Raw genomic sequence first — 23,196 nt, 5'->3', positions numbered from 1 at the left:
GTATTTCGTCTGCCACTACGTTCTGAGTTCAAATTCCACCGAGGTCAACTTTGCCTTTTATCCTTTCGCGGTCGATTAAATAAGTACCAGTTACGCACTGGGGTTGATATAATCGACTTAATCTCTTTGTCCTTGTTTGTCCCCTCTGTGTGTAGCCCCTTGTGGGTAGTAAAGAAATAAGATTAGGATCACTCAGCTGAAGAGGGATGCAGGGGACATGCCTATATGCAAGGACAACCACGATTTTACTTAGTTTGATATGTCTACTCATGCACAGCAGACCACCAGGAGTCATGATCCCTTGTCATCCCCTCTGTAAGGCCCAACAGCTAAAGATCCTTTCTCACAATTTTGTCCAATGTCTTCCGGGGTCTACCCTTTCCACATGTTCCCTCCACAATTAGAAATCAGCAGTTCTTGATGCTGCTGTCTTCATCCATGCACATTACATGTCCATACCAGTACAGTCATCCCTTTTGCACCCTGCATCTGATGCGGCGTATACCCAGTTATTCTCTCAAATCACTTGCACTCTGATGTCTATGCACACTGACATTACCCATGCAGCAGAGCATACTGGCTTCATTCTTTTCAATATGCTCTGCTGGATGGGTAAATATCTTCACTTCTATATTTTCTGATTTCAGATGTGTTAGTAGCCCAGTTACCCTTAATGAAGGGTCCCATTTCAAAACCAGTTTGGTTCTCCGTGGACATCTAGGAATAAGCCGAAGTAGAGAAATATTATTTTTCTGGGTTTAGTTTACAAGTCATTTGCTGTGAAATTGTTTCATCATCATCATCATCGTTTAACGTCCACTTTCCATGCTAGCACAGGTTGGACGATTTTGACTGAGGGCTGGCGAACCAGATGGCTGCACCAGGCTCCAATCTTGATCTGGCAGAGTTTCTACAGCTGGATGCCCTTCCTAACACCAACCACTCCGAGAGTGTTTGTTGTAACAAATTTTGTGGCATCTTAGGAGGGTGAATAAAAAACACACACACACTGGTACTATTTCATTTCTATCTCTTATTATTAAACTCGTTAACAAATTTAATGAATAAACTAATTGATTTATTGAATAATAGCTTGGTCAATCAAACAGTTTTGTTTGTTAGAGCCTTTCAATCACTATTACCAACTTCATCAAGACAGTCCCTTATTGCTCCACTTCTGTTCCATTGTCATCTCCAAGAAGGACAGGTTGTTCATGAGGTCATTAATGGAAATGATAGGACACTGACAAAACAGTTGGCTGACTGAATGATTAATCAAGCAATCAATTACTTAATTAGGCGCAGGAGTGGCTGTGTGGTAAGTGGCTTGCTTACCAGCCACATGGTTCCGGGCTCAGTGCCACTGGCACCTTCGGCAAGTGTCTTCTAATATAGCCTCGGGCCAACCAAAGCCTTGTGAGTGGATTTGGTAGATGGAAACTGAAAGAAGCCCGTCGTATATGTGTGTGTGTGTATGTGTGTGTCTGTGTTTGTCCCCCCAACATCGCTTGACAACCGATGCTGGTGTGTTTATGTGCCCGTAACTTAGCAGTTCAGCAAAAGAGACCGATAGAATAAGTACTAGGCTTACAAAGAATAAGTCCTGGGGTCTATTTGCTCGACTAAAGTCGGTGCTCCAGCATGGCCACAGTCAAATGACTGAAACAAGTAAAAGAGTAAAAGAGTTGACAAATAAAAATGGTTTTAAATTTTAGCACAAGGCCATCGACTTTAGAAAAGGGGGTAAATCAATGTCATCATCCCCTGTGCTCAACTGGTACTTATTTTAATTAACCTTGAAAGGGAGAAAGGCAAAGTTGACTTCAGGGTAATACGAACTCGAAACATAAAGAGCTGGAAAAAATGCCACTAAGCATTTTTATCTGGTTGGCTAATGATTCTGTATGCTAGCTGCCTTAGTTGATAAATAATAATAATAATAATAATAATAAGTGAATAATAAAAAGTGAATTAGAACCAGTACAAAAATAAATATCTAAAAAAAAAAATGTTTATCTCTGAAGATGAGGTAGACATCTGGATAAAATTATATAATCTTTTTTTCTGCTAAAACATTTCTGTTGTACTCTTAAGCAAACCAATTTATTACAACACAATGCAAGGAAACTAATGCAGAATTTTCGACTGACAATGAACTTATACAGCGACACAGTGACTGATGTTAGGAAGGATATGTAATGATAAAATATTTCTTTGGCAATTTATTCACACTTTGAATATAAATGTCAACTGTGGACAAAAGCAGAAAAACATGAAGGAAGCAGATTCAACAGAGGAGCTGATTTGCCAAGTGATCATTCCAAACAAGTCTTAAAATAATGCATTTTCAAACAAGATAAAAGAAAATGCACTAATAGTATTACATGAATAAATTCAATACATTGTCTCCATCACAATGTTGGAGAATGTATATCCATCAGAATATGATATATTTTCTATAATTTTCCAACAATGAATGTATTAATAGTCTAACACTCTCGTACAGTAAATGTTTGCAAGGTGGAGAGACCACATCATTCAAACTATTGGGAAGCTATTTCTGTCCTGTTTCTTACCAAAATAAGTTTTTGCCCTTAAGGGAATTTGTTCACACTTATTAATTCACTCAGTTAAAGAAAAAAATACTTACAATAATAAAATATTTACCAGAAAGAGAATGACATCAATTTTCTTCTCGACATTAGCTAAAGTACAACATATAACCCCATGTCTAAGAAAGGACCCAAGATTATTACTATCGCTATTTCTAGATTCTATTATTTACTGAACATTTTCACTGTATAACTGAGAGTTATACAGTGGATGGGTGGGCATGTAAGATTTTTTTATCATATTGATAGATTTCTATGTATATCATCAATACCAAAAGTTTACATCTATCATATCAATAGTGTTTCAGCTCTTTAAATTCTGAGTTCAAATCCAATCGAAGCCAACTCTGCCTTTCATCATCCTCATAGGACTGATAGAATAAAGTACCAGTCAAGTACTGGGGTTAAATTATTCATCTAATTCCTCCTCCCTTCAAACCCCTACTTAGCAAATTCTCATCCCTGACTATAACAAAAACTATTACTGATGGTGGATTGGTAGAACTGTTAAAGCATTGGACAAAATACTTTGTGGTACTTGTTCCAAATTCTTTTGCTTGGTGTCCAAAACCTGCTGAGTTTAACTCTGCCTTTTATTCCTATTTCGTCTGCTGCTGCATTCTGAGTTCAAATTCCACTGAGGCCAACTTTGCCTTTCATCCTTTTGGGGTTGATAAATTAAGTACCAGTGGAACACTGAGGTCGATGTAATTGAATTATCCCTTCCTCCAAAATGGCTGCCCTTGTGGCAAAATTTGAAACCATTATTATTATTATTATTATTATTATTATTATTATTAATATTATCATTATATGTTTGACTTTTGCTTTGCATTTGTACAAGCTGGCTCCAAGTCTCACCCAGAGACCTCAAGAGACAAGTTAGAAGTGTTATGCCTAGGGTGTCATATATTTGGTTTTGCACATAGTATTGTTCTAGAGAATGTTTAAGAAACTATAAGAAAATTATGTTTGTTTTAAAACTTGAGATTACATAGAAATTATTATTATTATTATTATTATTATTATTATTATTATCATTATTATTATTATTATTATTATTATTATTATTATTATTATTATTATTATTATTATTATTAATATTATTACTATTATTATACCGCTGGTCGCACAGCATTTGTTGTTGATGCTTATAATACCGACTGAGGTGGCGCCTTTAATTGTCAAATATTTCTCTAAGTATTGTAGCAGTTCCAAGGAGTGTTGCTTTCTGCAAGTGGCCCACCCTGATGTTGTCTCCACTTCTTAAAAAACAGTTTACAATTCTGGTGCTCACAGTGCCCAATCACCCCAACACCAACAAATGGGACCACCTTAACCTTTCCCATCGTCCACAAATGTTTTATCTCCCATGATAGTAGTTCATATATCTCAAACTTTCTCAGTTCTTCTTGAAGAATGCTCTTCTCATCCAAGTGTTAGTACATCTTGTCTTCAATTATCCCTGTCAATAACTTTCACAGGTGAGGTAAACAAGATACTGGTTTATAGTTCTCAACAGTGTTTCCTTTCATCAAGTCCTTCATGCACAGAATTGTTCTGCCTTTAGCCAACCAGTTTAATATTTCCTATCCATTTCCCTATTAGAATGTTAAGCTGTTCTGCAATCTTTGTGTAGCACCTGTTAAACCATTTTCATCCAACAGCCCTGCACTCTGTCAGGGCCTGGTAACTTCTAGTTATTCATATATCGACTTCTTTTTCAAATAGTCCTCTCTGTAATTAAAATTTCTGATAATTAAAATTATCAGAATAATTAAAATCATTAAATTAAAATTTAATTAAAATGTAATTAAAATTTTTGCATCAGATATACAGTGGCTCTCTTTAGATCTTTTAATCATTCAGCTTTTTTATTGTGCTCTTCTCTTCTTTTACTCCAAATGTTTCTCCAAAACATTTCACATTCCTGTTTATTTAGGACAAACACTTCTTTCGCTAGCGCTAACCCTCCATTAATTTCCTGGTGGAACTCCTTTTGGTCTATCCTGAAGAGATTCATTTGCAGGAATTGTTTAATTTGATATTAATACCTGGATACCTTTGCTTTCTTTGCAATCCAGGCGCAGGAGTAGCTGTGTGATAAGTACCTTGCTTACTAACCACATGGTTCCAGGTTCAGCCCCCACTGTGTGGCACCTTGGGCAAGTATCTTCTACTATAGCCTTGGGCCAACCAAAGCCTTGTGAGTGGATTTGGTAGACGGAAATTGAAAGAAGCCCGTCGTATATATATGTGTGTGTGTATGTATATGTTTGTGTGTCTGTATTTGTCCCCCCAACATTGCTTTACAACCGATGCTGGTATGTTTGTGTCCTTAACGGTTCGGCAAAAAGAGAACCGATAGAATAAGTATTAGGCTTACAAAGAATAAGTCCTTGGATCGATTTGCTCGACTAAAGGTGGTATCCAGCATGGCTGCAGTCAAATGACTGAAACAAATACAAGAATAAAAGAATCACATTGTTCAAATTCTTCAAATCCACTCAAAAGTTGCTTCCTTGATACAACCAAGAGCCTCTCTCTTCAATCTATCATACTTCTGCTCATTCCTAAGTTTGTCTTTGATGTTTTCTGTCCAACACTGAAACGTCTTTCACAAGTGTTTCAACAGTTTGCAGCATTCATCTTTCCCACCACAGCTCAGTGTGCTTTTCTCTGGTATTTGTGGTCAATTTCTTTGTGGCCATGTCCACATTCTCTGCTACTATGATATTTGCCATTCTGAGCAAATTATTGTTCTCAGTAATGTTGGTTGCATGGATGTACTTCAGAAAACTTCATTCACTTTCACTCCTTCTTGGTTTAGGTTCCACTTTTATTTCATTTTTATTTTATTCTTATTTCATCTAGTTTCAGCTCACGAACTGTGGCCATGCTGGGGCACCGCCATTTAGTGTTGCTACATAATTTTACTTCACGAATGCTTTTTAGCAATTCACATTTGGTGCATGAGAGAGTTTGATGCAGTTGCCCTCATCTGCAACTCCTGCTGCAAAGTTGGTTCATCTGGGACACTTGATAGGAAGAGGTCCAGCTTTATTTTGAAGACACCTACATCCACCCTATGCAGGTCTCTCAGGTCCTTCGGAAGGATATTGAAGAGCTGTGGACCTCTGAAGCCCAGGCTATTGCAGTATCTTGTCCTACATCTTGATGGCAAATTTGGAGTCCTTGGCACTATGCAGCGGCGCCCAGTTCTAGTATTTGTGTAACTCTCGATGCCAAAGTTTGGGACAAGTCCTTCCAGGATGCTTAGCGGTATTTCATCCGCCATTATGTTCTGAGTTCAAATTCCGCCAAGGTCAACTTTGCCTTTTGTATATTATGGCATATCTTTCTCGCCTATGCTCTAAGGAGATTAGATTCCTTAGATTACAGATGTAGTCATTGTCCTCTTCTCTAAGTTTTAGTATTATCTTGTTGCACAGCATTTCCTCTACTACTACTACTACTATTTGTTGGAGGATGGCCAAAGAAAAAAGGGTAGTTTGCCAAGAGTAGAGGGACTTTCAGAATGTTTGAAAGTGTCCCATTCATCTACACATTGTTTTTAGCCATGTATATCTTTTCACAATGTGGTTATTTGAATTATTTATTCGTCTTTCACATTGATCACCTCCCTCTGGTAGCAGAAGATGTTAACCATAATGTTAGAAACAATCTCAATATTGAATGTATCCACTCAGTTTTGGCAAATACAGACTTTACAAAACAAAACATGACAATTAGACAGTTTTCAGACAGAACATTTAAAGTACAGGGAAAAAAAAGAGAAAAGGTAGCAAGGACATCAACTAAAATGACAATAACAAGAGCATCAAGAACAACAGCAGTAGCTCAATGTTTGCTAGTATTGGAGATCAAAAGGAATTGATGGACATAACTGAGTGTAGGAAAGATATATCAAGAAGTAAAGTGCACTATCCAAAGAAGAGCATAATTTGAAAAGGCAGCGAGCTGGCAGAAACGGTAGTGCGCCGGGCGAAATGCTTAGCCATATTTCGTCTGTCGTTACGTTCTGAGTTCAAGTTCTGCCGAGGTCAACTTTGCCTTTCATCCTCTTGGGGTCAATGAATAAAGTACCAGTTTCGCACTGGGTCGAAGTAATCGACTTTGATCCCTTTGTCTGTCCTTGTTTGTCCCCTCTATGTTTAGCCCCTTGTGGGTAGTAAAGAAATAAATTATTATTATTATTATTATTATTATTATATTATTATTATTATTATTACTATACCACTGGTCGCACAGGATTTGTTGTTGATGCTTACAACACCAACTGAGGTGGCATCTTTAATTGTCAAGTATTTCTCTACGTAAAAAAAGGAGAGGATTTCTGTATGCTCTCAAAAGAGGACTGGAACAAATCTCTCATTTATGTGTGCTCCCTTGAGCAGAACAAGGTATATAGACATTTGTACCAGTTATTTAAAACTGAAAATGACGAGAGAAGGCAGGCAGAGGTTGTGTGATATAGAGGATGGTGCCACAGTACATAGGCAGAAGATAGACAAGGATCATAGCCAGAGATATTGGTGCAGACATGGAGCCTTGCTTTATTTTTGTGTGACAGTATAGGCAGATGGTGAGCATCGACAGAATGACACAAAAGGTGGTGAGCTGGCAGAAACATTAGCACGCTGGACAAAATGCTTAGCGGTATTTCGTCTGTCGTTACGTTCTGAGTTCAAATTCCGCCGAGGTTGACTTTGCCTTTCATCCTTTCGGGGTCGATAAATTAAGTACCAGTTATGCACTGGAGTCGATATAATTGACTTAATCCATTTGTCTGTCCTTGTTTCTTCCTTCTGTGTTTAGCCCCTTGTGGGCAGTATAGAAATAGGTATTTCGTCTGCCGTTATGTTCTGAGTTCAAATTCCGCCAAGGTCAACTTTGCCTTTCATCCTTTCAGGGTCGATAAATTAAGTACCAGTTATGCACTGGGGTCGTTGTAATCAACTTAATCCCTTTGTCTGTCCTTGTTTTTCCTCTCTCTGTTTAGCCTGTTGTGGGCAATAAAGAAATAAGAATGATACAGGTCTGATTTGCATCAACACTTGTATACTGATGACTCCCTTCCCTTGCAAAGACTAAAAGACTATTCTGGAGATGTAGCCCATTGTGGGAGTGGAGAGATGATCAGACTAGAGGTGCATGGAAGTAGGTAAGCTCAGATACAGGAAAGACCACTTGACAGCTTTCTTTCTCCTCAGAGAAAGAAAGAGAAGCAAAAAAGAGGTCAGAAACAACAGACAACAGCAGATGCACTGATGACAGAAGGCCTTTTAAATGCAAGGGACAAGGAGACTATGGCTGCTGCTGCTACTACTACTACCACTACTACTACTATTACTTCAACAGCACTACTGAGCACAATTTCAAGAATGGCTAGAGTGGAACAGATATGCTTCATCCTCATCAACATCAGAGACTAACAAGATAGGACAACAAGAAACACAACAGTCTCATCCCCTTGCAGCACAGAGCCAGCCAGAGGCCCCAAACGGCTGTTCTAACATGTCACCTTGTGGCAATGAGATGGATGCAGGAAAAACTGAGGAATCATTAAGGAGAATAAATAAAAGAAGGAGTCCACCATCCACCAAAAACAGAACAATCAATGATTAATGAGAATTAAGAAACTGAAAGTCGTTCACTAAGAGACATCCTATCTGCTGGGAAATCTTAAATTCATGATTTTTTCAAAAGAATACAAGGTGTATGGAAATGCTAAAATAAAAGCTAAAAATATACACCTTCCACTATTATATCCATGCATGGCTTTCTACCATGGACTCATCCTTTCACCTGATGATATAATGCTGTAGAGACATGCAACTTCGTTGAGCATGTTTTCGAGGGAGTGTTTCTCAAGGAGCTGCTTTTGAAGTCACATGCAGTAGCATGCCTCATGTAGGCAGACTGCACTTTGACACTTGGTAGTCAAAAGATATTGCTGAAGGGATATGATGTGACATTCAAAAACTGCCTGAATCAATGTTTAGACTCCACCCCAACATTACCCATGCTGGCCAATACCTTGTAGGTTTTCACATCAATGGCTCAGATCTCATCAAGCATTCAATCAAGTATCCCAAATGTCCATTAACAATATATTCTATGTAGTGTTCCGAGGTTCATATTCTTTAGTGACATGTTCCTTATTACAGGTGCCATTGTAAAATATCTTTCTGTCCATCCTTAAGTACCTGTAACATACCTAATCAGATACAGAGAAATAGTTCAGTTCATTGATGAAGATGCTGCTAGTCTGATTCACAGTTTTTCCTTCTTTCACAACCATTATGGGAACATTTATCGGGACCAAACTCCAGCCCTTTGAGAATGTTGTAACCAGGTCAAGGCTCTTTTTCACTTCATGCATATGAGGTGAAGCGTACAACTTCAAGTCATCCACAAAAAGACAGCGAATAATTTTGGTACCCCCACCCCCACCCAACCCCGCTCGTGCAAACCAATGAAATACCCTTCAGAATTCCTCAAAATAAATGACAAGGAAACTTCCTGGAATCTAACTCTGTGAGAAATGTTCTTCGAAAGAAAATTGAGTTTTGAAAGTATAGTAGGATGAGAAGGAATCGGAAAGAATTCTAGATGAGTTTTTGCAAAATATTTTATGGTATGAATACTTTCAGCATCAATAATCAAACCACTTTTATTTCTAAAATACATATATCAAGCAAACTTACATTTAGATGCATTTTATATGCAAAAACTGATTGGTTTTATAAGGAACAAATGGTGTGTGTTTGTGTGCGAATGCATAAATATGATAGAATATTTACTTTGTTAGGTTGTACAATATATTTCCTTTTTTATATATATATAAATGGTAAAAAGAATAAGGAAAGGAAGAATATACCCAGAGAGACAGATAATTACATGGAAAACTTGATAATTTAAAAAACATTTCCATTGTTGAATACTTCCAGAGAAAAGCAATCCTTTATAAATAATTGATGCTAGAAACTAAATATTAAAAGAATCTTTATTTAAAAAAAAAGAACACCAGACAGTTTTTTTGTAACTGGAGCCATGCAAGATCCTTGGTGGCTTGACTTGCCAAAATTATGCAGAATCTTCAACATTCTATAGCAAAAATGAGAGTAAAATATCAAAAGGAATTGTGGATGTTCCCATGAGGATGATTGAAGTTCAAGAGAGAATAGTGTCTCGGTTTTCATGTAAAGAACTAAGTTCCAAATATGATTCTTTAGTCTCTACAAAGTTCACTGATATGTGAAAACAATACAGCTAGCTGTCACATGCAAGCAAATATGGTTTGGAAACATGTACCGTGACTTCACTTATTGTTTTATGTAGTCATGTACAAACCTAGTTACCTTTTCAGCTCGCTCACCCTTGACCCAGCAAAACATCCAGAATGTGAGAACTGGTGTAAAAGAGGGTTTCCCCAGCATGCAGCTGGTACACATTACAACTGAGTAGATAGGAGCAATGTGAAATGAAATGAAATGAAATGCCGAACTCAAGGATATAGTACGCTGTCCAATTCAGGAATTGAACTTGTGACCTTATGATCATGAGCAGAACATTCTAATTACCGGTGAAGGCAAATAGAGTGGTTGCCAAACACCAGATGGTCTTGATATAAAACAAAGCATCTCTGAAGGGTGGAAGTGAATCAGCCACATGCAGAAACATAGGTCAGTGATTGCAGTCCTGCAACTAATGTTTTAAAAGCATTTTAAAAGTCAATAAAGAAGTTTAAGTTAATACTTTCTAAGAGGATGCATGGAAGCATAAAATGAAATGAAATGCTGTTCAAAAGTAGATAGTAAGATGGACTTGTGAAGCATACTATAAGGATAGACAGCATTCATATCAAGACTACTTTTCTAGATTTTTTCCATCAAAGCATGAAAATTATTTGTCTCAGTCTCTGCTACTGTTAATGATAGTTGTTTTTATAACTTAAGCTCATGATCAGTGCTTTTGAGGAGAAAGGGTTAGCTAATATCCTCATCTCAGTAGTCGATGGGTACTTTGCTTTATCAGCCCCTGAGGAATGAAAGACAGATTTGAACTTGGTGGAATTTGAACTCAGGAAAGAAAACAAACAGAACAAACAACGCAAGGTGCTAATTTATTGCTTTAATTTAATAATCCTTTCTTATTTCTTTATTTCCCACAAGTGGCTAAACATAGAGGGGACAAACAAGGACAGACAGACAAAGGGATTAAGTCGATTACATCAACCCCAGTGCACAAATGGTACTTAATTTATCGACCCCAAAAAGATGAAAGGCAAGGTCGACCTCAGCGGAATTTGAACTTAGAACGTAATGGCAGACGAAATACGGCTAAGCATTTCGCCTGGTGTGCTAATGTTTCTGCCAGCTCGTTTCTGCCATTTAATAACCCTTTCTACAGAAGGCACAAGGCCTGAAATTTGCAGGAAAGGGACTAGTCAATTACATCGACCCCAGTGTTTCACTGGTGCTTAATTTATTGACCCCAATGTTTCATTGGCATTTAATTTATCGACCCTGAGAGGAATGACAGGCAAAGTCGACCGTGGTGCAATTTGAAGTCAGAATGTGAAGATGGACAAAATGGTGCTAAGCATTCTGCTTGGTGTGCTAACAATTCTGCCAGCTCACTACTTTATTGTTTTAACTCAATAATAATAATTATTAGCAACAGAAGTAGTATTACTACCAAAATCTTTATATCCAACTTGACACAGATGCCTTACTAGAACACTGAATACTGCATTGTTAGCCTTGAGAGATTCTCTCATATAGGTGCTTGGTGCATAAAAGCACACACACAGATTGTAGCACACAAGAATCGTCTATCATGAGTATCAGAATTCCAATATCATGTGATTTCAGTCTACTGGACCTCATCAGTGGGAAGCACCAGTCACTGCATACAAGTCAAATCTCGCTGCTATGATATGTAGAATACCAGCATCTTTTTAGACACTGGTATCACAAATAACCAGCAGGCTTATTAATCATCATCATCATCATCATCATCATCATTTAATGTCCGCTTTCCATGCTAGCATGGGTTGGACGATTTGACTGAGGGCTGGCGAACCAGATGGCTGCACCAGGCTTCAATTTTGATCTGGCAGAGTTTCTACAGCTGGTTGCCTCTCCTAATGCCAACCACTCCGAGAGTGTAGTGGGTGCTTTTTGATTAAATTTGACTTTTATGGGCAGGTAAATTTAATTAACAGGTGTAAAAGCAATAACATTATGGACAAATACTAAAATTGAAATTCTTAAAGCATCTTACCTGTTTGATTTGTAACTAAAATTATCCCAGATGTCAACTACCAACAATTTTAGCACTTTTTAAGATGAGGTACATTAATTTGAATTAATTAAAATACAGGTGTAATCGGTACAAGATTTTATTCTTTTTCTATATTTCATTCAAATATTTTCATTGAAAATAAAGTATGAAACCATTGGCTAGGTACTCTTATACTTAATTTAATGAATATATTTGCATAACAATGTATCTAATAAAAAATCTAATTAACAGGTGAGATAAAGATGAATACAGGTGTGTAACATACTGAAAATTAATGAGTTTTTCTCACTTTCACATATTATTTGTAATAAAATGAAAGGAATATATGATAGTATTACTATCAAATAACAAAATACAGTTATGCACTTTACAAAACGAACACATATATGAAGTCTCGACCTGATATCCATTTGCAAGTTTTGTTTTTTTTTTTGCAGCGAACATAGTCTGCAAACTTTTTTCCTTCCATTTATTTTTTCCACTTTATGGAAATTAATATTTTCACTGTTGACATCCACCTCAGTTAATCTTGCTTTTCTCCCAGTTCTGTGCTTTCTGGAAGAAAAGCCTTCACATAACTGAGGTGCGATATCAACCCGAAATTTCAAATGGTTGTAATCTTTTGGTGGCAGAGGTATCTTGTGGCTTTTTACATAAACAATATATGAATTAACTATAGATAGACATAATGCCGGAGATATATGGATCTCCATACCTTATACCAGGACTCCATTAGTTCCACAGTTGAGGAAGCTGCTTCATACCAAACATAATATTTATAGTAAAAAACGCTGACATTTCTGAGGTATCAGTTGGCTGCCATAATGGATCAGGTCTTCCATGAATAGAAATTATCAGTTGAGCATATTTATTTGTCTCCTCTGCAACAGTTCCAAAAGAACATTTCGGTAAAAATAAAAACAAATAGTCCAATGGTTGAGCATCGGAAGGTAGACTGTGTTGTGAACTAGTCTTTTCTGTGAAATCAGGAATTCTGGTTGATGTAGTAATCTTCATCTATGTTGCCGTAATGTTTTCAATATCATTTACATTACTTTCATTTTTATCACTTTCATTATCAAAATCTTCCTCATCTGACGAAGATTCATAAATATCAATATCAGATTCATCCAAAGACAAATCATTGCTGTTTCCATTTATATTTTGTACAGCACCAAGAGAAAAACCTTCAAAGTCAGAATTGCTACTTGTTGATGCCATATCGTTAAAAACTAAGATATACACCTCTTTTCAAAAGTTGAAAAAACCAAGAAGTCTCAAAAATTTCATGATATTTTTATTTGAATAAAGGCAGGGAATGCTTTAAATTACATTATCTCAAAGCTACAAGAATTCAACAATGTGATTTGTTTATATTTCTTTTTAGCAATTTTGTTGAGAAATCAGACAGGGCTAGATTTGGCTGGCTCAAAGAAACAAAGGGAAATTATTCTCGGCTGGTTTTGACCAGTTTGAGCACTAAAGGGTTAAAGAAGAAGGAACAACTTCAGAAATCAAACAAGAATAAAATGAAACTCAAACCAACATGTATCGGAATATCGATGTCTAATAAAAATAATTAAAATTAAATACTAACATCTCATCGCTGTATTTTTCGTTATTGGCTTCAAGTTTTTTCTGAAGTGAATCTTCATGATCAGCAAGAAGTTTGGTTGTTTTCTTCAGGCTGAAATAAAATTAGAGAAAACCTGAAAGTTTCATAAAATAAAACTTGTATGAGCGGACCCATTCATTTGTTTTATACCCATTTGTATTTTTTTTATGCTAGCATAGGTTGAACGTAAAATTATTTCAGGCAATATTTTCATTACTGGATGTTCTTTCTGGCATTGGCTCTTTGCAGTTTTACAAGTAAAGGATTATTCGTTTCCCTACTTCAAGAGCACAGAGCTAAAGATCATACTGTTCAAGTGGAAAATAAACACAACACAATTTGGTGCTCAGATGAACACATGCAAGAAACAGAAGCAACAACTTTCATGTATACACATATACAGGGGCTGAACAAAATAATGGAAACATCTAGCATCACAGTATCATAATTTTGAAATATTTATAAAACCGTCAAAAGCCTGTTTACTTTTATGTTTTTTGATTTATTATTAGTGTTGCTTAATATGTTTTGCTAAAATTGCTGTTTCTTTTCAGATATCATCAGAAAAAGGAAATTAAAATTCATTTGAATGACAGATCTATTGAACTTTCAAAGAGGTCAAATTGGAGAGAGTGTGAGAAAATGGTTAAGCAATAGTTATTCTAGAGAAAATATGAAATAGAGAGTGAAGTGGAGGAATGAAAATAGAATGTGAGATATGCAGGGATATTGTATCTTCAGTTCCATTATTTAGATAGAATAGTATACATATAAGATTCCTGTACCTTGTGTGTAAGTTCCAATAGTATTTAAAATTGGTCATTCACACAAGGTACAGGAAACTTATATGTATACAATTCTGCTTAAATTATGGAACTGCAGATACAATATCCCTGCATATCTCACATCTATTTTCATTCCTCCACTACCCTCTCTATTTCATATCTTTTCTAGAATAACTATTGCTTAACCATTTTCTCACACCATCTCCGATGAAGGGATCTATAAAATATCCCGGAAACAGCTGTAAGACCTCTTTTTAAATGTTCTAAAATCTTTCACTGCCTTGGATTTTTATCTCACTCTGTTAAAATATTTTTATATAAACGCATGCTGATGTATGACCTATGTTGGACTCCTCATTCGCATAATCACCGAACCTGGATCTTAACTATAGTCTGTCCATAGCACTTACTCAGTATTACCTGACACCTTTGGGTCTTCTTGACACCATTACCTCTCATAACCTCAATATATATATATCATCATCATCATCGTTTAATGTCTGCTTTCCATGCTAGCATGGGTTGGACGATTTTGACTGAGGGCTGGCGAACCAGATGGTTGCACCAGTCTCCAATCTTGATTTGGCAGAGTTTCTACAGTTGGATGCCCTTCCTAATGCCAACCACTCCGAGAGTGTAGTGGGTGCTTTTTACGTGCCACCGGCATGGGGTCCAGTCAGGCGGTACTGGCAACAACCTCGCTCGAATCCTATATATATATATAATACATAAATATACAATGGGTCTCAATGCAGTTTGCTTCTAATAATTCTGCTCCCAAGGGTTTGGTCAGCTCAAAGCAATAATACAAAATATTTGTTCCAAGTTCCAGAGAGCAAGACTGAAATTAAGACCACGTAACTGCAAAGCTTATTTTTTGTTAACTACACAGCCATGCAAATTTAATTCCCCTAACAAATTATTCAGATGAATCATATCAAAAATAAAAGAGCAATAAGTCACCTCTTTTTACCAAATCAATATTGTTTCCATAAATCTTTTAAAGTATTCACTTTAGAACAATTTGTAATCCTTTTAACTTTGTTCTTTATGCAAACTTGATGGGAAAATCAGTGTTATTATAAGCAATAAAAAAGGAAAGTAATTTTATGTGCAGATAAATGTCTTATTCTAATGAAATGTACAGACTTTTATTGGCTTATATTGTTTTGTTGGCCATTATGATATTGGCTTCAAAATTTGGCACAAGGCCAGCAAGTTCAGAGGGAGAAAGTAAGTCAATTATATCGACCCCAGTACTTAACTGGTATTTATTTTAGTGGCCACAGTCAAATGACTGAAACAAGTAAAAGAGAGTATGGTTCCCCTGTCCCAAGTGCACATGCATGGAACTGAATACACTCAGTTCGTACACAGTAAGGATGAATATGAAACACGTAATTTGATGCCAGTGAGAAAATTAGACCTTTTACTGATACTAAATTTTATTGCTCACCGACTAAACATTTATATTGAACACAAAAAATTCTGTATGCAACATCACAAGCTCAATGAAGCGAAATAAAGCTGTGTGTTGGATTTGGCCCACAGACTATAGTCTGCTAATCCTGAATATTAGCTGAACATTCTTTTTTATAAGTGTTGCACCATGTCTGTGACAAAAAACAAAAAAAAAATCAAATCATCTTTCATTGGCTCAGTACACAAAGCTGTAAATATGCACCATGGGTGATAGTAAGGTTTCCAACTGTAAACAGCAAGAACCAAAAGAAATTTAATGTTTTATTATCTCGCAGTGCTGATTAGGAACCTTCAAGCATGTCTCTGATTCAACCAGTTCTATCAGCATCAAGTCAAATCAAAGAAAGAAGATAGTGAAGATACTCATTATTAATTGATTACTCTGGAGAAGGAATATAATTTATTAAGCCATTGGAAAGGAACTGAAGCAACGGACTAGATTCTATTAAGTTACCAATGCAATACAGTTATTTGCACAGCACGGGATTGGACAAAGCGCATTAACTGTCAAATGGATATGGACATCACTGTATTCCATTGAAGTTGCTAATAATAAACGCGTTCAACTGATAAATACTAGTTCCAACAAGAAGATATCAGGATTTGTAATGGGGAAGGAAGAATCGATTCAAAATTTGCATAAGGTACATCATATTCCTCATATAAGAGACTACAACAGATATGGAAGAAGAATGATATATATCACAAATAGATACAGGAGAGAGATAGAGAGAAGAGAGAGAATATGATGGAGATAGGACCTGAGACGGGAATAGATATTCATGGACCTGAGAGAGAAATGTATAATACTGAAACAAGAAATTTACAATGTGCGCCATAATTTCCATGAAATATCAATATATGCATGTATAGGTGCAGGCATGGCTGTGTGGTAAGAAGCTTGCTTCCCAACCACATGGTCCCAGGTTCAGTCTCAGTGCGTGGCAACTTGGACAATGTCTTCTACTATAGCGTTGGGCTGACCAAAGCCTTGTGAGTGGATTTTGTAGATAGAAACTGAAAGAAGCCCGTCGTATGTATATATATATATATATATACTTCCTTTGATGCTGACATGCAATGTCTGTGCATCAAGCGTCATCTTCGTAGTCATAAAACGAGACAGATAAGTGACAACCTGGCCACTGGTGGTGGTGTAACACACCATACTAATCATATCTGTTAGGCATGTGGAAGAGAGTGTAATTCGGCAGGAGGACTTAAGCGACATGCAAAAGTACATGAAGCCCAGTCACAACTATAGCCAGCTATTACCAGTAAAGGTTTTAGCTGTCAATTCTGTACAAGACATTGTAGATCTTTAGCTGGGCTAAAAAGTCACATTCGATCACAGCACCAGTAGCAGTTAAGCTTCGTGCAATGGCCATACTCAATAACGAGGGGGCAGCCATAATAATATATATATATATATATATATATATATATATATATACATTGTGTGTGTGTGTCTTTGTGTCTGTGTTTGTTCCCCTCACCACTACTTGACAACCAGAGTTAGTGTGTTTATGTCCCTGTAACTTGGCAGTTCAGCAAAGGCGACTAATAGAATAAGTACCAGGCTTTTAAGAAATAAGTGCTGGGATCGATACATTCAACTAAAAATTCTTAGCATTTGAAGCTGTTGAATTGGGTCCAGTTTATAAGATTTATACTTTCTATAAATCATTTTACAAACGCTGGAGTAGTTTTGTTTAGTTTTTGCATTTGTCTCATAAGCATTTCCACTCTGCTGCTGTAACGTCTCTACTTAGTTGTCCTGTTCGTCTTTTGCATTTGAAACACAGGAAACTAAAACAACAACAAACAGAGTGGGAGTGATTGACAGTGAGAGATGGATGATAAAATTTTCAACCAAAACGTTACAACATTACAACATTACAATAGGCGCAGGAGTGGCTGTGTGGTAAGTAGCTTGCTAACCAACCACATGGTTCCGGATTCAGTCCCACTGCGTGGCATCTTGGGCAAGTGTCTTCTGCTATAGCCCCAGGCCGACCAATGCCTTGTGAGTGGATTTGGTAGACGGAAACTGAAAGAAGCCCGTCGTATATATGTATATATATATATATCTATGTGTGTGTGTGTTTGTGTGTCTGTGTTTGTCCCCCTAGCATTGCTTGACAACCGATGCTGGTGTGTTTACGTCCCCGTCACTTAGCGGTTCAGCAAAAAGAGACCGATATAATAAGTACTGGGCTTACAAAGAATAAGTCCCGGGGTCGATTTGCCCGACTAAAGGCAGTGCTCCAGCATGGCCGCAGTCAAATGACTGAAACAAGTAAAAGAGTAAAAGAGTAAAGAGTAACCGTATCTGGTCAAGTGCTTCAATTCTGTGTCTATGCATACATTTACTCAACTGCTGACACCTACCAATGTTTCTGACATCTCCTATTGTTTTGATGTACTGTGTCTATCATTAACAGAACTCTTGACATTTTTGATGACATGGATATGCTAGTAATGTCTAGAATATACAAGACTGTTCTCTCTTATTTTCCTACATCAAATCTATTGATTAATTTTCTGCTCAATTTTATCATTAACCTCAATTCATTTTCTAAAATTTCTCATCTTAGTATTTACAACTGATTTATTCTCATAACACTGGTTTCGTATTTTGGCACAAGGCCGCCAATTTCAGCGGAGGAGGTAGGTCAACTACATTGACCTTAGTGCTCAACCAGAATATATTTTATCGACCAAAAGGATAAAAGCAAAGTCACCCTTGATGGTATTTGAACTCAGAATGTAGAGACAAGACGAAATGCTGCTAAGCACTTTGCCTCGTGTGCTAACAATTCTGCCAGCTCACCCCCTTATTCATTCTCATAATAGTGATATATAATTTCTTAAAAGTTCTGTTTTGTTTTGCAAGTACTTGGTGACCCTGTCAGTGCAGGTGCCACTTAAAAGTATCCAGTCTACACTGTAAAGTGGTTGGTGTTTGGAAGGGCATCCATCTGTAAAAACCTTGTCAAAACTGACCTCACCTGTGCTTGTGCCACGTAAAAAGCACTAAGTCCATTCTGCTGAGTGGTTGGTGTTAGGAAGGACATCCAGCTGTAAAAATCCTGCCAAAAGAGTCACAGAAGTCCAGTGCAGGTTTCAGCCTGGCTGGCTCATGGAACCATCCCACCCATGCTAGCATGGAAAATGGATGTTGAACGATGATGATGATGATGACGACGACGATGACGACAACGACGATGAACTTCCCATATTTAATTTTCTCTTTGTTATTTTCTGTATTCCAGAGTGGTTCTTAAAGTGACAAATACTAACCCCCGTCCAAACATTAGAAGCAACTGCCCATTACTACTGACATGGCAACTGTTACAAAAGAGAAGGCAAAATAGTGTCACATCCATATAATTCTTCATAAAGGCACGGGGTAAGTTTGAAAGCTTAAAGCCATCTCATTTTAATTAAACACGGCAATTTATCATCCCCTTCCTTTTCAATCCTCACAGAGCCTTCCACCTTCGAGGGGCTGCCCTGCTTCCTGCAAGAAATACAGTTCTAAGTTCTAAAAGCATGTTTTCACTGAAAGATAAACAAACGAAAAAGCTGAATATGTAAATAATTCAAGTCTCTTTCCCCTAACTGCAAGCAATCCAAACAGCAAGTACTTCAGCATAAAATAAATTAAACGGGCATTATATAATGCTAATTATAAACTCTTGATTAGGTCAGTTTTAATCAGATTTATCTTACAACCAACTTGATTGATACTCTCATTCGTCTTCTTTCCTTTTCACTTCCATCTAATTATTTTAAAAGGTTATAATATATCAACTGAATGTCTGACTGGCATTTTAAACTGCTAATGAGATTTTGAATTAAACAAATCAATAAACAGAATTATTTTTATTCCCAGTTAATTAACTGACCATTTAAAAGCAATTCATAAAGGTCAGTTTCATTACCTTTAATTGTTTAGCTCCAGAAAGTTTTCGCGGACTGAACAGAGCAGTTCTAATGTAATACGGAGAATGGCTAAGGAGGGGAAAGTGCCAAAGTTGTGTTTCAGACATTACCTGGCACAGTTGTCTCTGTTCAGTGTGTACTGTTTGTGAACTCGCTTCGTATCTTCATCAATTTGGGAAACTGACTCTTGTAATCTTTTCACAGACAAATTAGTCAACTCTATATCTCTTGTGAAATCTGAAATTAAGACAGTAAAAGTTTATGAGTTTTAAATAAAAGTTTCTAAAACTTTGTAATATTTTCTAATATAATACTAATTATTTTTGTCTTAACAAAAACATAATTTAGAATAGAAAATTGACAAGTCAAGTCCAGTGCTTTACTGTTTCTTTGTTTTATTGGTCCATGGCAAGACTTCAGATGAGAAACTAAAAAGCCATAACTCTGTGTTTGTGTTTGTCCTCGACCAGCGTTTGACAACTGATGTTGGTTTGTTTACATCCCTGTAATTTACTGGTTCAGCAGAATACACCAATGGAAAAAGTACCTGACTTTTAAAAAAGAAAAAGTATTGCGTTGATTTGTTTGACAAAAATCCCTTCAAGGCAGTGCTCCAGTATGACCTCAGTCCAATGACAGAAACAATTAAAAATGGTGGTGACCTGGCAGAAACGTTAGCACGCCGGGCAAAATGCTTAGCGGTATTTCGTCTGCCGCTACGTTCTGAGTTCAAATTCTGCCGGGGTCCACTTTGCCTTTCATCCTTTCGGAGTCGATTAAATAAGTACCAGTTACGCACTGGGATCGATATAATTGACTTAATACCTATGTCTGTCCTTGTTTGTCCCCTCTGTGTTTAGCCCCTTGTGGGTAATAAAGAAATAGGTATTTCATCTGCCACTACGTTCTGAGTTCAAATTCCGCCAAGGTCCACTTTGCCTTTCATCCTTTCAAGGTCGATTAAATCAGTACCAGTTATGCACTGGTGTCGATATAATCGACTTAATCCGTTTGTCTGTCCTTGTTTGTCCCCTCTCTGTGTAGCCCCTTGTGGGCAGTAAAGAAATAGGAAACAATTAAAAACTAAAAGATGAAAGACAAACGTGTCAATGGCCTCACAGGTAAGAGGTATTATTACTTTGGTTTAGAAATAATGGTTGCTACTTTCAACCTTGTCTTGTACTCAACAATTTTTCAGCACACAAATCTTTCAGAAAAAAATTTACAGCCAAAAGAGTATAAGTCACCTCATACAAAAAGACTGCTTTGTAGGACCAAACATTCCACATACACAACAGAATTTGGAAAGATAATGACAATGTTTGAATATTTACACTGTATGTATGTTTATACTATATACTTCATCGACTTGTTTGCCAGAGAATACAGAATGTTCACATCCAGGAATAAAACAGCAGAGAACAAACCAAATGAAATGTAGTGTTTGGTGAAAATATTTTTAAAACTCTTATTTGCCAAAGATGAGGTTCATTCTCTGGAAAATTATAATCTCATTAACCATATTAAGATATATAAGATATTGACAGCTTGCCAAACATAAAAATGTCTGCTGTGTCCAGCTTGTTATCTCATTTCCTTCTATGAAGAAGTTTTTGCTTTGTTCCACTGTCATGATAACAGAGTTGATAAAAAAAATATCACATGAAAGATATCATATTTGTCATGCAAATAGAAATTTTTCCAATAGACAACCTGACAACTCAAAGACAGATTTTTGTGAGTCAACATAAAAACAGAACGGGGAAAAACTATAATATCTTTTCCTAGTGTATTGGCCAACAACCTGATTAGTCATAGAAGAAAAAACCACCAAGTTTTTGAGCCATTTAGAAGTTGATAACTTCAGCTTTTGAACCATCAACAATTCATTCGATATAAAAATCAAAGTTTGTGCACTCAATATGATTTTAAAATTTCGTGCAAGTTGTGTCAACCAAAAGTTAGTTTCAAATTTTGGCACAAGGCAAGCAGTTTTGGGGGGAGTGGTAGATTGATTACATTGACCTCAGTGTACAATATAGGCACAGGAGTGGCTGTGTGGTAAGTAGCTTGCTAACCAACCACATGGTTCTGGGTTCAGTCCCACTGCGTGGCATCTTGGGCAAGTGTCTTCTGCTATAGCCCCGGGCCGACCAATGCCTTGTGAGTGGATTTGGTAGACGGAAACTGAAAGAAGCCTGTCGTATATATGTATATATATGTATGTGTATGTATATGTTTGCGTCTGTTTGTCTCCCTAGCATTGCTTGACAACCGATGCTGGTGTGTTTACGTCCCCGTCACTTAGCGGTTCGGCAAAAAGAGACCGATAGAATAAGTACTGGGCTTACAAAGAATAAGTCCCGGGGTCGACTTGCTCAACTAAAAAAGGCGGTGCTCCAGCATGGCCACAGTCAAATGACTGAAACAAGTAAAAGAGTAAAAGAGTAACTGGTACTTTTTTTATCGACTCTGAAAGAATGAAAAGCAAAACCAACCTTGACAGAATTTGAACTGGCACCTTGGGCAAGTATCTTCTCTATAGCATCAGTCTCATTCCTAAGGTGTGTTGCTGATGTTATTTTTTCTGTTAATATTATTCTTCAAGTCCCTACCTACAATTGAATCTAGAATCCGAGGATTAGTAGCACACTCTGATGAAGGCTGGAGAGTACATCAGCCAAAATGTTGTGATAACAACAAACAAGATGAGAAAACCTATCCATCCATTGTAAATAATGTATATAATTCCTCATTCAAAACAAAACAGAATACAATAATCATCTCTATTTTTAACAGTCAAACCAGTTTCCAGGGATATTTATGTGCTGTAGCTTTTAGCAAAGAAAATTTAGCTACTGTTGTCCTTGAATTTAGCTGAAAATTTCTTAAAATTCTTAAGCATATTATGGAACCTAAGTAAGCAATCCAATGTTTTATGATGATTCATCAAAGATTTTTTCTATGTTCTGTCATCCATATTGTGTCCACGTCCACCCCTAAACTTTGTATTAACCAGTAACTTTAATCCTTCCCCCACTGGAACCACAGTCCTCTGGTATTTTCTCCCAGCACATTTTCCCTACGGCTATCAAATTGCAACTGTGCACGAGGAACATTAATTGAGTTAATCTCACTAAGTTTCAAGATTTCAGGAGGGTTTGAAAAAGTCATGAGCACAGCCCCACCCACCGTATTAAACCAATAAAAACAGACTGGATTAGTTGTGACAAAATTTGTTAAATATAGTTATAGTATAAGCACTTCTATTGAGATTTAGGTTCAAAGAAGAGGACTTGGACACAACACTTCTGCTTAGCTAAATATTGGCTCCAATACTGAAATATTGAAATACATTGCCTACAATGATGCTTGTACCTGCTTAAAGGAGGCGAGCTGGCAGAACCGTTAGCACGCTAGG

At 36.9% G+C, this 23,196-nt stretch overlaps 1 protein-coding gene across 1 annotated transcript in view; it reads right to left on the bottom strand.

The window, feature by feature from the left end:
• The window catches only part of LOC118765693 (uncharacterized protein PB18E9.04c-like), a 206,946-nt gene that overhangs the window by 111,673 nt on the left and 72,077 nt on the right, over nt 1–23,196 (bottom strand). Inside the window, exons 4-5 of the mRNA XM_036508073.1 lie at nt 19,886–20,012; nt 13,543–13,632 (exon numbers count right to left, since the gene is read on the bottom strand). Coding sequence (XP_036363966.1) covers nt 13,543–13,632; nt 19,886–20,012 — 217 coding nt within the window. The remainder of the gene's footprint in view (nt 1–13,542; nt 13,633–19,885; nt 20,013–23,196) is intronic.

This window comes from Octopus sinensis, linkage group LG12 (assembly GCF_006345805.1).
Source record: "Octopus sinensis linkage group LG12, ASM634580v1, whole genome shotgun sequence".
NCBI lineage: Eukaryota > Metazoa > Mollusca > Cephalopoda > Octopoda > Octopodidae > Octopus > Octopus sinensis.
The sequence above is the reverse complement of the archived record's forward strand: the minus strand, read 5'-3'. Positions and strand labels throughout refer to the sequence as shown.